General features: G+C 54.6%; 1 protein-coding gene across 2 annotated transcripts in view; it reads left to right on the forward strand.

Moving 5' to 3' along the window:
- AP2A2 (adaptor related protein complex 2 subunit alpha 2) overlaps window positions 1-16,517 on the forward strand; it is a 133,090-nt gene that overhangs the window by 90,211 nt on the left and 26,362 nt on the right. For both annotated transcript variants that reach the window (XM_038764735.1, XM_038764736.1), the window contains exons 9-14: window positions 2,194-2,362; window positions 4,844-4,981; window positions 5,071-5,253; window positions 6,427-6,524; window positions 14,898-15,129; window positions 16,161-16,346. In XM_038764735.1, coding sequence (XP_038620663.1) covers window positions 2,194-2,362; window positions 4,844-4,981; window positions 5,071-5,253; window positions 6,427-6,524; window positions 14,898-15,129; window positions 16,161-16,346 — 1,006 coding nt within the window. The remainder of the gene's footprint in view (window positions 1-2,193; window positions 2,363-4,843; window positions 4,982-5,070; window positions 5,254-6,426; window positions 6,525-14,897; window positions 15,130-16,160; window positions 16,347-16,517) is intronic.

Raw genomic sequence — 16,517 nt, forward strand, 5'->3', positions numbered from 1 at the left:
GTAGGATAGAAATGTACAAGTAAAATAAATAAATGAATAAATGAATAAATAATAAATGAATAAATGAATGAATAATATGAATAAATGAATAAATGAATGAATAAATGAATAAATAAATAGAGTAATAAATAAGTACTATATTACTAATATAGTAATAAATATGTAATAAATAGTAAATAAATATGTAATAAATATAAATATGTTCTAAGCTCCCCAGAGCTTAGAACAGTGCTTTGCACATAGTAAGTGCTTAATAAATGCCATCATTATTGTTATTGTATCTAAACCAGCACTCAGTACAGTGCCTGGCACATAGTAAGTGCTTAACAAACACCGCAATTATTATTACTATTATTAATCTATATTTCTGGGAGGGGAAAAATGAATCTCGTTTTCAACTCCCCCATTCCCCGGGTAGACTCCTGTCACTGTGGTCATCTCTGTTCCCTTCAGGTCGGGTTTGCCGGCTGCCCAACCTTTCTGATAGTTATAATAATAATAATAATTGTCGTACTTGTAAAGTGCTCATTTATGTGCAAAGCACTGTGTTAAGCGCCGGGGTGGCTATAAGACAATCAGGTGGGACAAGTCCTTGTCCCACGGGGGCTCGTGATCGAAGCAGGAGGGAGAACTGGTTTGGAATCCCCACTCGACAGATGAGGAAACCGGGGCCCAGAAAGGTGCTGCGAGTTGCCCAAAGTCACACGGCAGACACGTGTCAGAGCGGGATTAGAACCCAGGTCCCCCACCTGCCAAGCCGGGACTCTTTCCACTCAGCGGCGCCGTCTCTCCCGAGGCAGGGTTCCCTTGACCTTATTGGGCTGCACTGCCCCGGGGAAGATGGAGGGGTTTGGGGCGGCCCTGTCCCCGCCCACCTTGCTTCCGTACCCAACTGGTGGCGGCTGGGTGGGGGTAGGGGACGGGCTCTCGTCTCTTGCTCTTCCCCATCCTCCATCCCTTGCTCTCCCCGGGGCTGTGTCCCTGCTCTCCCCCGTGCTCTGTCTCCTCTCCCCCGTGCTCCGTTCCCTCTCTCCCCAGTGCTCCATCCCTGCTCTCCCCGTGCTCCGTCCCCACTTCCCTGTCCTGCGTGCTCACTCTCCCCCATGCTCCGTCCCTGGTCTCCCCCGTGCTCCGTCCCCTCTCTCCCCATGCTCCGTCTCCCTTCTCTCCCGTGCTCCGTCCCCTCTCTCCCCAGTGCTGCATCCCTGCTCTCCCCGTGCTCCGTCTTGGCTGTCCCCCACACTTCATCTCCACTCTCCCCTGTGCTCCATCCCCTCTTCCCTGTCCTCCATGTGCACACTCCCCTGTGCTCCGTTCCTCCCCATCCCCCTCTGTGCTCCATCTCCGCTCTCCCCCATGCTCTGTCCCTGCTCTCCCTTGTGCTCCGTCCTCACTCTCCTCCACCCCTGCTCTCCCGGGTGCTCCATCTCCGCTCTCCCCGGCTCTCCCCTGTCCCTGCTCTCCCCTGTTCTCCATCCTCGCCCTCCTCCATCCCTGCTCTCCCCGGTGCTCCATCTCCGCTCTCCCCCATGCTCTGTCCCTGCTCTCCCTTGTGCTCCATCCTCGCCCTCCTCCATCCCTGCTCTCCCCGGTGCTCCATCTCTGCTCTCCCCTGCTCTCCCCTGTCCATCCTCGCCCTCCTCCATCCCTGCTCTCCCCGGTGCTCCATCTCCGCTCTCCCCCATGCTCTGTCCCTGCTCTCCCTTGTGCTCCATCCTCACTCTCCTCCACCCCTGCTCTCCCGGGTGCTCCATCTCCGCTCTCCCCTGCTCTCCCCTGTCCTCCATCCTCGCCCTCCTCCATCCCTGCTCTCCCCGGTGCTCCATCTCCGCTCTCCCCCATGCTCTGTCCCTGCTCTCCTCTGTTCTCCATCCTCCTCCATCCCTGCTCCCCCGGTGCTCCATCTCCGCTCTCCCCCACGCTCTGTCCCTGCTCTCCCCTGCTCTCCATCCTCGCCCTCCTCCACCCCTGCTCTCCCCAGTGGCTCCATCTCCACTCTCTCCCACGCTCCATATTGTCCTCCCCCGGGCTCCGTCCACACGTGCTCCGTCCCTTCTCTCCGCCGTGCTCTGCCCCCTCTCTCCCTCGTGCTCCGTCCCCCCTCTCCGCCGTCCGTCTCCGCGCCTGACTCCGGCCGTCCCGTGTCTCCCCCCGCCCCTCCGTGCCTCCCCCGTCGCCCCGGTGCGGGTCCAGTGAGCCGAACCTGCTGGTGCGGGCCTGCAACCAGCTGGGCCAGTTCCTGCAGCATCGCGAGACCAACCTGCGCTACCTGGCCCTGGAGAGCATGTGCACCCTGGCCAGCTCCGAATTCTCCCACGAGGCCGTCAAGACTCACATCGACACCGTCACCAACGCCCTCAAGGTCAGCCCCGACTCCCGCCCGGCCCCACGGGCGGTCCCGGGGGACCACGGAGTCCGCCTCGGCCCGCAAAGCTCTATACGCCTGCAGCGACCGCGTCTAATCTCGTTCTCTCGGATCGTGCCTCGGGGCTCATTACGTCGTTGCATTTGTTCCTTCGATCGTATTTATTGAGCGCTCACTTCGTGCAGAGTTTAGTACATGAGAAGCGGCATGGCCCAGGGCTGGAGCCCAAACCTGGGAGTCGGAAGGATCTGAGTCCTAATCACTTGTCTGCTGGGTGACCACAGGCAAGTCACGTCGTCATCATCATCATCAATCGTATTTATTGAGCGCTTACTGTGTGCAGAGCACTGGACTAAGCGCTTGGGAAGTACAAATTGGCAACATAACGTCACTTTTCAGGGCCTCAGTGTCTTCCTCTGGAAAATGGGGATGGAGACTGCGAGCCCCACGTGGGACCAGGGACCGCGGCCCACTGGATTTTCTTGAATCCACCCCCGCGCTTAGTAGTAAGCGCTTTACAAATGCCACAATTAATGATGATATTTGTTAAGCGCTTACTTAAAGCACTGTTCTAAGCGCTGGGGGGGATACAAGGTGATCAGGTTGTCCCACGGGGGGCTCCCGGTCTTCATCCCCATTTTACAGATGAGGTAACGGAGGCTCAGAGAATAATAATAATAATAATGATAATGGCATTTTTTAAGCGCTTACTATGTGCAAAGCACTGGTCTAAGCGCTGGGGAGGTTACAAGGTGATCAGGTTGTCCCACGGGGGGGCTCACAGTCTTCATCCCATTTCACAGATGAGGGAACTGAGGCCCAGAGAAGTGAAGCGACTTGCCCAAAGTCACACAGCTGACAATTGGCAGAGCCGAGATTTGAACCCATGACCTCTGACTCCAAAGCCCCTGCTCTTGCCACTGAGCCACGCTGCTTCTCCGAGAGAAGTTAAGTGACTTGCCCAAGGTCACGCAGCAGACATGTGGCGGAGCTGGGATTAGAACCCATGACCTCTGACTCCCAAGCCCACGCTCTTTCCACTGAGCCACGTATCATTATGATTTTTCTCTGAGCCTCCATTATCTCATCTGGAAAATGGGGATTGTGACTGTGAGCCCCACGTTGGACAGGGACTGTGTCTGACCGGATTTGCTTTTATCCACCCCAGTGCTTAGTACAGTGCCTGGCACATAGTAAGCACTTAACAAACGCCACCGTTATTCTTATTTTTATTGATCGGTGCATAGTAAGCACTTAACGTAGTACTGTGCTCTGCACACAGTAAGTGCTCAATAAATCTGATTGAATGAATATTTGTTAAGCACTTACTGTTTGCCAGGCACTGTATTAAGCGCTGGGGTGGATACAAGCAAATGGGGGTGGACACAGTCCCTGTCCCACGTGGGGCTGACAGTCTTAATTCCCAGTTGACAGATGAGAGAACTGAGGCCCAGGGAAGTGAGGTGACTTGTCCGAGGTCACCCAGCAGACAAGTGGCGGAGCCAGGATTAGAACCCATGACCTTCTGACTGCCAGGCTTGGGCTCGAGATACTTCTCAGATACCACTAAGACCAGGGGAGATAAAAATTGAATCAGATGAGACACAACCCCTGCCCCATGAGGGACTCAAGGGGGAGAGTCAAACGGGGGCGGGGAACCAGTATCCGGACCCCGTTTTCCAGATAATAATAATAATAATAATGATGATGGTATTTGTTAAGCGCTTACTATGTGCCAAGCACTGTTCTAAGCGCTGCGGGAGATACAAGGTCATCAGATTGCCCCGCGTGGGGCTCACAGTCTTAATCCCCATTTGACAGATGAGGGAACTGAGACACAGAGAAGTGAAGTGACTTGCCCAAAGTCACCCGGCTGAGAAGCAGCGTGGCTCAGTGGAAAGAGCCCGGAGTCAGAGGTCATGGGTTCGAATCCCGACTCCGCCACATGTCTGCCGTGTGACCTTGGGCAAGTCACTTAATTTCCCTGAGCCTCCGTTACCTCATCTGTAAAATGGGGATTAAGACTGTGAACTCCACCTGGGACAACCTGATCGCTTTGTATCCCCCCCCCCAGCGCTTAGAACAGTGCTTCGCACATAGTAAGCGCTTAACAAATGCCAACATTGTTGTTGTTGTTATAAGTGGCAGGGCCGGGATTAGAACCCATGACCTCCGACTCCCAAGCCCGGGCTCTTTCCACTGAGCCACGCTGCTTAGATGAGAACGTCAAGGCCCAGCGCCCCGCTGTATAGACTGTGAGCCCGCTGTTGTTGAACTGTACTTTCCGAGCGCTTAGTACAGTGCTCTGCACACAACGCTCAATAAATACAATCGAATGAACGAATGAGTCCCCACGGCCGCCCCACGAGGCCACCCCGCCTCTCCTCGGGACTCGTCGTCCGCGCGGGAGGTGCCGGGGATCCCCGGCGGCCCGGCGCTGATGGGCGCGGGGGTCTCGGCCGGGGTCTCCCCGTGCAGACGGAGCGGGACGTGAGCGTGAGGCAGCGGGCCGTGGACCTCCTGTACGCCATGTGCGACCGCAGCAACGCGCAGCAGATCGTGGCCGAGATGCTCAACTACCTGGAGACGGCCGACTACTCCATCCGCGAGGAGATCGTGAGTGCCGCCCCCCCGGGAGGGTCCCGGCGGGTCGGGGGGCCGGGGGGCCGGGGCTGAGGCCTGCGGTGCCCCCCGGCCCCTCGCAGGTGCTGAAGGTGGCCATCCTGGCGGAGAAGTACGCGGTGGACTACACGTGGTACGTGGACACCATCCTGAACCTGATCCGCATCGCCGGGGACTACGTGAGCGAGGAGGTTTGGTACCGCGTCATCCAGATCGTCATCAACCGCGACGACGTCCAGGGCTACGCCGCGAAGACCGTCTTCGAGGTCGGGGACCCCCCCGTCCCCCCGCCGGGGGTGGGCGGAGGGGATGGGGGACACCCCGGGGGCCGGGGGCAGGACAGTGGACGATGGCCGTGTGCCCCCGGGCGGGGGACGTGCCGCGGTAGAGTGGGCGATGGCAGGATAACTGGGTGGGATACGGGAGGAGAGTGGGCGATGGCGGGATATCCGGGTTGGGCGTGGGAAGAGAGTGGACGATGGCAGGTTATCCAGGTGGGCGTGGGAGGAGAGTGGACGATGGCGGGATATCCAGGTGGATGTGGGAGGAGAGTGGACGATGGTGGGATATCCGGGTGGGCGTGGGAAGAGAATGGACGATGGTGGGATATCTGGGTCGGGCATGGCAAGAGAATGGACAATGGCAGGTTATCCAGGTGGGTGTGGGAGGGGACGACGGCAAGTTATCCGGGTGGACGTGGGAGGAGAGTGGACAATGACCGGGTATCTGGGTGGGACATGAGAGGAGATTGAATGACGTGAGTTTATCCAGGTGGCCGTGGGAGGAGAGTGGACAAGGGCGAGATGTCCGGGTAGGCTTGGGAGGGGAACGGACGATGGCGAGTTATCCAGGTGGGACATGGGAGGAGAATGAATGACGGCAGGATATCCTCGTGAGATGGGAGAGGGGAGTGGACAACGGCTGGGTGCCTTGGTAGAGCATGTGGGAGAGAGGGTTTCCAGAAGAAAGCAGGCGATGGCAGGATATCCAAGTGGGCACGAGAACGACGGCAGAATATCTGGGTGGGTGCGGGCAGAGAACGGACGACGCCAGGATACCCAGGTGGGCCGAGGAAGAGGCGAACGATGGCAGGATATCTTGGTGGGCATGGGAGGAGAAAGGGGTAACGGTGGACTTCGGAGGAGGGTGGACGATGGCAGGATATCCGGGTGGGCGTGGGAGTGACGGCAGAATATCTGGGGGGGTGTGGGAGGAGAATGGACGTTGCCAGGATATCCAGGTGGGCGGAGGAAAAGGCGAACCATATCTTGGGTGGGCATGGGAGGAGAATGGGTAACGGTGGACTTAGGAAGAGTGTGGACGATGGCAGGATATCTGGGTGGGTGTGGGAGCGACGGCAGAATATCTGGGTGGGCGTCGGAGCGACGGCAGAATATCTGGGTGGATGGATGGATGGTTTCTGTTTCCCCACCCTCCAGGCCCTCCAAGCGCCAGCCTGCCATGAGAACTTGGTGAAAGTCGGGGGCTACATCTTGGGGGAGTTTGGGAACCTCATCGCTGGAGACCCCCGATCCAGGTGAGAGCCCCTGCTCTCCCCCATCCCCCCAAGTGCTGCCCGGTCAGGGTGTGTCCTTCCCCTTCGCTGGCGCCGTCTCCCCAGGTCTTCTCGGTAGAAGCCACCATTGGCCCGTACCCCTCCTCCGGCCAGGGGACGGGGCCGTGGGCGATGGCTCGTTAACGGACAGGGGACGCGTCTGCTAATTATCCTGTATCGTACTGTCCCATGCATTTAGTACAGTGCTCTGTGCATAGTAAGCGCTCAATAAATACCACCGATTGTATCCCCCCCAGCGCTTGGAACGGTGCTTTGCACATAGTAAGCGCTTAACAAATGCCATTATTATTATTATTATTATTATTATCACCGTCCTCAAGGTAGGGCCTCCCCCGACCCCCTCCAGCTCCGGCTCCGGCCCTGTGTATGGCCCCAACACCCTCTCTGCCCCCTGTACTTCCCAAGCGCTTAGTACAGTGCTCTGCACACAGTAAACGCTCAATAAATACAATTGAATGAATGAATGATTGATTGTTAGGCTCAACACGGCAGGGCGTGGACCTGGCCAGAACCGACAAACGGGTCACGTCTCCGGGCAGGAGATCAAAAATATCCTGGAATCCGGGATGGTGGTGGTGTTTACTGAGCTCACCCTGGGTGCTATACTGTGTGCTCGGTGGGGATACACAGACCCCTCCAGCTTGTTCTAATAATAATGATAGTATTCATTCATTCATTCATTCAATTGTATTTATTGAGCGCTTACTGTGTGCAGAGCACTGTACTATAAGCGCTTGAGAAGTACAAGTTGGCAATCAATCAATCAATCGTATTTATTGAGCGCTTACTATGTGCAGAGCACTGTACTAAGCGCTTGGGAAGTACAAATTGGCATCACATAGAGCCAGTCCCTACCCAACAGTGGGCTCACAGTCTAAAAGGGGGAGACAGAGAACAGAACCAAACATACCAACAAAATAAAATAAGTAGGATTGAAATGTACAAGTAAAATAAATAAATAAATAAATAAATAGAGTAATAAATATGTACAACCATATATACATATATACAGGTGCTGTGGGGAAGGGGTCAAGAGAGGGTTTTTTTAGGATGTTGGCAACATCTAGAGACGGTCCCTACCCAACAGTGGGCTCACAGTCTAGAAGGGAGAGACAGACAACAAAAGATATTAACAAAATAAAATAAATAGAATAGTGAATATGTACAAGTAAAATAAATAGAGTAATAAATCTGTACAAACATATATACCGGTGCAGTGGGGAGGGGAAGGAGATAGGGCGGGGAGGAAGGAGGGGGCTCAGTGTGGGAAGGCCTCCTGGAGGAGGTGAGCTCTCAATAGGGCTTTGAAGGGAGGAAGAGAGCGAGCTTGGCGGATGTGCGGAGGGAGGGCATTCCGGGCCGGGGGAGGACGTGGGCCGGGGGTCGACGGCGGGACAGGCGAGAACGAGGTACGGTGAGGAGATTAGCGGCGGCAGAGGAGCGGAGGGTGCGGGCTGGGCTGGAGAAGGACAGAAGGGACGGGAGGGAGGAGGGGGCGAGGGGATGGACAGCCTTGAAGCCGAGAGTGAAGAGTTTAATAATTATAATTGTGGTATTTAACCACTTACTATGTGCCATGCACTGTACTAAGCACAGGGGCGGATACAAGCAAATCAGGTTGGACACAGTCCCTGTCCCACACAGGGCTCAGTCTCAATCCCCATTTGACAGACGAGGTAACCGAGGCCCTGAAAAGTGAAGTGACTTAATAACAATGGTAATGGCATTTGTTAAGTGCTTACTATGTGCCAAGCACTGTTCTAAGTGCTGGGGGAAATACAGGATAATCAGGTTGTCCCACATGGGGCTCAGCCTTCATCCCCATTTGACAGATGAGGTAACTGAGGCCCAGTGAAGTGACTTGCCCAAAGTCAAATAGCTGGCAAGTGGCGGAGCCGGGATTAGAACCCATGACCTCTGACTCCCAAGCCTGGGCTCTTTCCACTGAGCCACGCTGCTTCGCACACTTCATCATCAGTCGTATTTATTGAGCGCTTACTATTGCAGAGCACTGTACTAAGCGCTTGGGAAGTACAAGTTGGCGACATATAGAGACAGTCCCTACCCAACAGTGGGCTCACAGTCTAAAAGGGGGAGACAGAGAACAAAACCAAACATACTAACAAAATAAAATAAATAGAATAGATATGTACAAATAAAATAAATAAATAAATAGAGTAATAAATCTGTACAAACATATATACATATATACAGGTGCTGTGGGGAAGGGAAGGAGGTAAGATGGGTGGGATGGAGAGGGGGACGAGGGGGAGAGGAAGGAAGGGGCTCAGTGTGGGAAGGCCTCCTGGAGGAGGTGAGCTCTCAGCAGGGCCTTGAAGGGAGGAAGAGAGCTAGCTTGGCGGATGGGCAGAGGGAGGGCATTCCAGGCCCGGGGGATGACGTGGGCCGGGGGTCGATGGCGGGACAGGCGAGAACGAGGCCTAACGGTGAGGAGATTAGCGGCGGAGGAGCGGAGGGTGCGGGCTGGGCTGGAGAAGGAGAGAAGGGAGGTGAGGTAGGAGGGGGCGAGGTGATGGACAGCCTTGAAGCCCAGGGTGAGGAGTTTCTGCCTGATGCGCAGATTGATTGGTAGCCACTGGAGATTTTTGAGGAAATAATTTTTGAGGAATGCCCGGTTTACCCAGAAGACAAGTGGCGGAGCCAGGATTAGAAGCCCCGACCTTGTGGCTCCCGGTCCCGGACTCCGTCCAGCATGCCGTGCTGCTTCTGGGCCCGCTGGGAGTTTCCACTCCCACCGGGTAGACAGGCATGAAATTACGGACGGAGTCGTCAGAGACGGGGAAAGCGGGCAATGCCGTCCACCGGCCGGGGGTGTGTGTGAGGGCTGGGGCGACGCTCTCTAGAGACGGAAAACCGTGGGTCCCGGAGCTAGCCGTCGGCTCGAAACTGGGGGTGGGCCCGAGCCGGCCGGAGATTTGGAGCCAGCCTTGGGCTCGGTGCTCATCGCGGGCCTGGAGCTAGTCACGGGCCCGAGCCCACTATGGCGTTGAAGCTCATCAAGCTAAGTGGCCGAGAAGCAACTTGGCATAATAATAATAATGATAATAGCATTTATTAAGCGCTTACTATGTGCCGAGCACTGCTCTAAGCGCGGGGAGGTTACAAGATGATCAGGTTGTCCCACGGGGGGCTCACAGTCTTAACCCCCCCTTTTACAGATGAGGGAACTGAGGCACAGAAAAGTGAAGTGACTTGCCCAAAGTCACACAGCTGACAAGCGGCGGAGCCGCCACAGGCCCGGGAGGTAGGAGGCCCTGGATTCCAATCCCGGTGCCGCCACCTGGCTTCTCTGTGACCTTGGGAAGGGTACTCCACTTCTCTGGGCCTCAGTTCCTTCATCTGTAAAATGGGGATTAAGATTTTGAGCCTCAAGCTAGCTCTCTTCCTCCCTTCAAGGCCCTACTGAGAGCTCACCTCCTCCAGGAGGCCTTCCCACACTGAGCCCCTTCCTTCCTCTCCCCCTCGTCCCCCTCTCCATCCCCCCCCATCTTACCTCCTTCCCTTCCCCACAGCACCTGTATATATGTATATATGTTTGTACAGATTTATTACTCTATTTATTTATTTATTTATTTTCCTTGTACATATCTATTCTATTTATTTTATTTTGTTAGTATGTTTGGTTTTGTTCTCTGTCTCCCCCTTTTAGACTGTGAGCCCACTGTTGGGTAGGGACCGTCTCTAGATGTTGCCAATTTGTACTTCCCAAGTGCTTAGTACAGTGCTCCGCACATAGTAAGCGCTCAATAAATACGATTGATGATGATGATGATGACAGGGACTGTTTCCAAACCCATTTGCTTGTAATAATGATAATGATAATATTAATGATGGCATTTAAGCACTTACTATGTGCCAAGCACTGTTCCAAGTGCTGGGGTACATACAAGATAATCAGGTTGCCCCCCGTGGGGCTCGCAGGCTTTAATCCCCATTTTACAGTTGAGAGAACTGAGGCACAGAGAAGTGAAGTGACTTGCCCAAGGTCACACAGCGGACAAGTGGTGGAGCCGGGATTAGAACCCACGTCCTCTGACTCCCAAGCCCGGGCTGTTTCCTCTAAGCCACGCTGCTTCCTTGTCTCCACCCCAGTGCTTAGACCGGTGCCCGGCACAGAGTAAGCGCTTAACAAATAGCGCAATTATTATTATTGTCGTTATTATTATTCATTCAGTTGTATTTATTGAGCGCTTACAGGGTGCAGAGCACTGTACTCGGCGCTTATTATTGTTATTATAGTTGTGGGCCCAGAGGTAATCACGGGTTCGGAGTCCGTTGCGGACCAGAGCCGAAGGTGGACCCGAGCTAGTTGTCGACTGGGAAGGAGCTGCTGTTTGGATGTCGGAGTTGCTAGCCGACGTGGCCTCGCCCCCCCCCCCCCCATTCTTAATAATAATAATAATAATAATAATAATAATGGCATTTGTTAAGCGCTTACTATGTGCAAAGCACTGTTCTAAGCACTGGGGACGTTACAAAGTGATCAGGTTGGCCCACCAGGGGCTCACAGTTTTAATCCCCGTTTTACAGATGGGGTAACTGAGGCCCAGAGAAGTCAAGTGACTTGCCCAAAGTCACACAGCTGATGATGGGAGGAGCCGGGATTTGAACCCATGACCTCTGACTCCAAAGCCCGGGCTCTTTCCACTGAGCCACGCTGCTTCTCTACTTTTTACACTGTATTCTTTGTACACGTGCCCCCCGGACTCGGAAACGCCCCCCGCCAACCCCGGGGAGGCCTGGTCCTCGTCGGCCCCGGTGTGGGGCGGGGGCTGGGGAAGACGCCGGCAGGAGATGGAAGAGCACCAGGAAAGAGGAGGAGGAGGGAGCTGGGGACTCCTTGGGTGGTCTGGGCCGGGCCAGAGACCCCCCAGGCCGGGTGGGCTGGGCTGGACGGCCTTCACGTGGACCTCGGAGTCAGTCAGTGGCATTGACTGAGCGCCTACCATCATCATCATCATCATCATCAATCGTATTTATTGAGCGCTTACTATGTGCAGAGCACCGTACTAAGCGCTTGGGCAGTACAAATTGGCAACACATAGAGACGGTCCCTACCCAACAGTGGGCTCACAGTCTAAAAGGGGGAGACAGAGAACAAAACCAAACATACCAACAAAATAAAATAAATAGGATAGATATGTGCAAGTAAAATAAATAAATAAATAGAGTAATAAATATGTACAACCATATATCCATATATACAGGTGCTGTGGGGAAGGGAAGGAGGTAAGATGGGGGGATGGAGAGGGGGACGAGGGGGAGAGGAAGGAAGGGGCTCAGTTCAAGTTCAAGTTCAAGGGAACTTTCAGTTCCCTTGCTCCCAACTGCCTACCGGGTGCAGAGCACTATACTAAGCGCTTGGGAGAGTCCAGTAAACAGACATGCGCCGCCCTCAGTGAGTATACCGCAGTCTAGAGGGGGACACAGACATTAATAGACATTAATTAACATTAAGCGCTTAGTACAGTGCTCTGCACACAGTAAGCGCTCAATAAATACGGTTGATGATAATAGAAGTGAGCCCCAAGCTTCCCCCAGCTGATGTGAAGAAGGGGGCAAGGCTGGTGGTGGGATTGTGGAGGGATGATGATGATGATGGTATTAAGTGCTTACTATGTGCCAAGCACTGTTCCCATCATCATCAATTGTATTTATTGAGCGCTTACTATGTGCAGAGCACCGTACTAAGCGCTTGGGAAGTACAAATTGGCAACACATAGAGACAGTCCCTACCCAACAGTGGGCTCACAGGCTAAAAGTGGGCTCCCAGCACTGAGGGATACGAGTAATCATCAGTCGTATTTATTGAGCGCTTACTATGTGCAGAGCACTGTACTAAGCGCTTGGGAAGTACAAATTGGCAACATAATAATCAGGTGGTCCCACATGGGGCTCGCAGTCTTCATCCCCATTTTACAGATGAGGGAACTGAGGCCCAGAGAAGTGAAGTGACTTGCCCAAAGTCGCACAGCTGCCAATCAATCAATCAATCATATTTATTGAGCGCTTACTATGTGCAGAGCACTGTACTAAGCGCTTGGGAAGTACAAATTGGCAACATATAGAGACAGTCCCTACCCAACATTGGGCTCATAGTCTAAAAGGGGGAGACAGAGAACACAACCAAACATACTAACAAAATAAAATATATAGAATAGATATGTACAAGTAAGATAAATAAATAGAGTAACAAATCTGTACAACCGTATATCCATATATACAGGTGCTGTGGGGAAGGGAAGGAGGTAAGACGGGGGGGATGGAGAGGGGGACGAGGGGGAGAGGAAGGAAGGGGCTCAGTCTGGGAAGGCCTCCTGGAGGAGGTGACCTCTCAGCAGGGCCTTGAAGGGAAGGCCAAGCGGCGGAGCCGGGATTAGAACCCATGACCTCCGGCTCCCAAGCCCGGGATCTTTCCATAGAGCCACGCTGGAGCGGGCTGATGTCGGAGGGTGGTTTTGACAGAGGGGTGGGGCGGTGGCGGCGGAGGGGTAAAGCAGCACGGCCTTGTGGCTAGAGCGGCGGCCCAGGAGTCAGAAGGTCTTGAGTTCTAATCCCGGCTCCACCACTTGTCTGCTGGGTGGCTTCACTTCCCTGTGCCTCAGTCACCTCACATTGAAACGGGGATGAAGGCCGTGAGCCCCACACGGGACCAAATCCAACCCCAGCGCTTAGTCCAGTGTCTGTCCCATAGAAGTGCTTAACAAATACCACAATTCTTATTTTTCAATCAATCAATCAATCAGTCATATTTATTGAGCGCTTACTGTGTGCAGAGCACTGTACTAAGCGCTTGGGAAGTCCAAGTTGGCAACATATAGAGACGGTCCCTACCCAACAGTGGGCTCACAGTCTAGAAGGGGGAGACGGAGAACAAAACCAAACACATTAACAAAATAAAATAAGTAGAGTAGATATGTACAAGTAAAATAAATAAATAAATAGAGTAATAAATATGTACAAATATATATACATATCCCAGACTGAGCGCCTTCCCTCCTCTCCCCCTCGTCCCCCCTCCATCCCCCATCTTACCTCCTTCCCTTCCCCACAGCACCTGTATATATGTATATGTTTGTACATATTTATGACTCTATTTATTTGACTTGTACATATCTATTCTATTTATTTTATTTTGTTAGTACGTTTGGTTTTGTTCTCTGTCTCCCCCTTTTAGACTGTGAGCCCACTGTTCGGCAGGGACTGTCTATATGTTGCCAATTTGTACTTCCCAAGCGCTTAGTCCAGTGCCCTGCACACAGTAAGCGCTTAATAAATACGATTGATGATGATGATGGTGTTGGGCAGGGACTGTCTCTATATGTTGCCAACTTGTACTTCCCAAGCGCTTAGTGCAGTGCTCTGCACACAGTAAGCGCTCAATAAGCACGATTGATGATGATGATATACAGGTGCTGTGGGGAAGGGAAGGAGGTAAGACGGGGGGGGATGGAGAGGGGGGCGAGGGGGAGAGGAAGGAGGGGGCTCAGTGTGGGAAGGCCTCCTGGAGGAGGTGAGTTCTCAGTAGGGCCTTGAAGGGAGGACGAGAGCTGGCTTGGCGGATGGGCGGAGGGATGACGTGGGCCGGGGGTCGACGGTGGGACGGGTGATAACGAGGCCTAATTGTGAGGAGATTAATCAATCAATCAATCAATCAATCGTATTTATTGAGCGCTTACTATGTGCAGAGCACTGTACTAAGCGCTTGGGAAGTACAAATTGGCAACACGTAGAGACAGTCCCTACCCAACAGTGGGCTCACAGTCTAAAAGGGGGAGACAGAGAACAGAACCAAACATACCAACAAAATAAAATAGGATAGAAATGTACAAGCAAAATAAATAAATAAATAAATAGAGTAATAAATATGTACAACCATATATACATATATACAGGTGCTATGGGGAAGGGAAGGAGGTAAGATGGGGGGATGGAGAGGGGGACGAGGGGGAGAGGAAGGAAGGGGCTCAGTCTGGGAAGGCCTCCTGGAGGAGGTGAGCTCTCAGCAGGGCCTTGAAGGGAGGAAGAGAGCGAGCTTGGCGGAGGGGCAGAGGGACTGGGGGCATTCCGGGCCCGGGGGATGACGTGGGCCGGGGGTCGACGGCGGGACAGGCGAGAAGGAGGTACAGTGAGGAGATGAGCGGAGGTTGCGGGCTGGGCAGTAGAAGGAGAGAAGGGAGGTGAGGTAGGAGGGGGCGATTAGCGGCAGAGGAGCGAGGGGCGGAGGGTCGGGGCCGGAGAGCCGCTTCTGAACGAACGCCCCGTCTCTTCCGTCCCCCGTCCGCCGGTCACCCCCCCCGCCGTCTCCCGCAGCCCCCTGATCCAGTTCAACCTGCTGCACTCGAAGTTTCACCTGTGCAGCGTGCCCACGCGGGCCCTGCTGCTGTCCACCTACATCAAGTTCGTCAACCTGTTCCCCGAGATCAAGCCGACGGTGCAGGACGTGCTGCGCAGCGGCAGCCAGCTGAAGAACGCCGACGTGGAGCTGCAGCAGCGCGCCGTCGAGTACCTGCGCCTCAGCACCGTCGCCAGCACCGACATCCTGGTAGCCGGCCCGGCCCGCCGTTCAGTCGGGCGTAGTGACGGGGAGCCTGCACTGTGCCGAGCACTGGACTGAGCTCTGTGGGGTGGACTGTGGGACAGTAATAATAATAATAATAATGATAGCATCTATTAAGCGCTTACTATGTGCAAAGCGCTGTTCTAAGTGCTGGGGAGGTTACAAGGCAATAATAATAATGTTGGTATTTGTTAAGCTCTCACTATGTGCCAAGCACTGTTCTAAGCGCCGGGGGGGAACACAAGGAGATGAGGTTGTCCCACGTGGGGCTCGCAGCCTTAATCCCCATTTTACAGGTGAGGGAACTGAGGCGCAGAGAAGTGAAGTGACTTGCCCAGAGTCACACAGCTGATAAGCAGCGTGGCTCAGTGGAAAGAGCACGGGCTTGGAAGCCAGAGGTCGTGGGTTCGAATTCCGGCTCCGCCACATGTCCGCTGTGTGACCTCTCTGAGCCTCAGTTCCCTCATCTGTAAAACGGGGATTAAGACTGCGAGCCCCACGTGGGACAGCCTGGTCAGCTTGTGTCCCCCCCAGCGCTTAGAACAGTGCTCTGCACATAGTAAGCGCTTAACAAATGCCATCATTATTATTATCATTATAAGTGGCAGAGCTGGGATTAGAACCCATGACTTCGGACTCCCAAGCCCGGGCTCTTTCCACCGAGCCATGCTGCTTCTCCCTGCCGAAAATAGCGTTGTCGCCGTAATTACGAACGAGGGGTATAAAGCCATCCAGCCCTGCCCGCCTGTGCCAACTCTGCCCTGCCCTCTCCGGCCTTGCCCCGGGGCGGTCAGGGAGAAGCCCAGGGGGCCGGGGGACATCACGTTGGGGGCAGCAGGGTGATGGACGGGGAAGTGGCAGAGGCGTCGATGGCGGTTTGTGGGCAAGGAAGGTGTTGGCGACGCCGTGGCATTGAGGGGTGGGGAAGATTGGAGCGGGCCGGGGCAGCGAGGTGGGGACGGGGACGGTGCCCGGAAGGTGACGATCCCGGCCTTCCCTCCCCACCCGCGGTCCAGGCGACGGTGCTGGAGGAGATGCCCCCTTTCCCCGAGCGGGAGTCGTCCATCCTGGCCAAGCTGAAGAAGAAGAAAGGGCCCAGCACCGTGACGGACCTGGAGGACACCAAGAGGGAACGCAGCGCCGACGTCAACGGGGGTCCCGAGCCGGCCGGCCCTGTCCACGCCGCCAACGCCAGCGCCGTGGTACGGCCAGCCAGGGATTTCCGCAGGCTTCCGGCCCCTGGGGCGCGGAAGCCAGGGCCGGGGGGCTCTGTTGCCGCCGCGTTCGGGGGTCCCGCTCGGCTGGCGTAATTCCTGCAGCTGCATGAGTTTGTCCCCCCACTCCATGCCCCTAACATTGACCCCCTCACCTCC

Source organism: Tachyglossus aculeatus, chromosome 22 (assembly GCF_015852505.1).
Source record: "Tachyglossus aculeatus isolate mTacAcu1 chromosome 22, mTacAcu1.pri, whole genome shotgun sequence".
Lineage (NCBI taxonomy): Eukaryota > Metazoa > Chordata > Mammalia > Monotremata > Tachyglossidae > Tachyglossus > Tachyglossus aculeatus.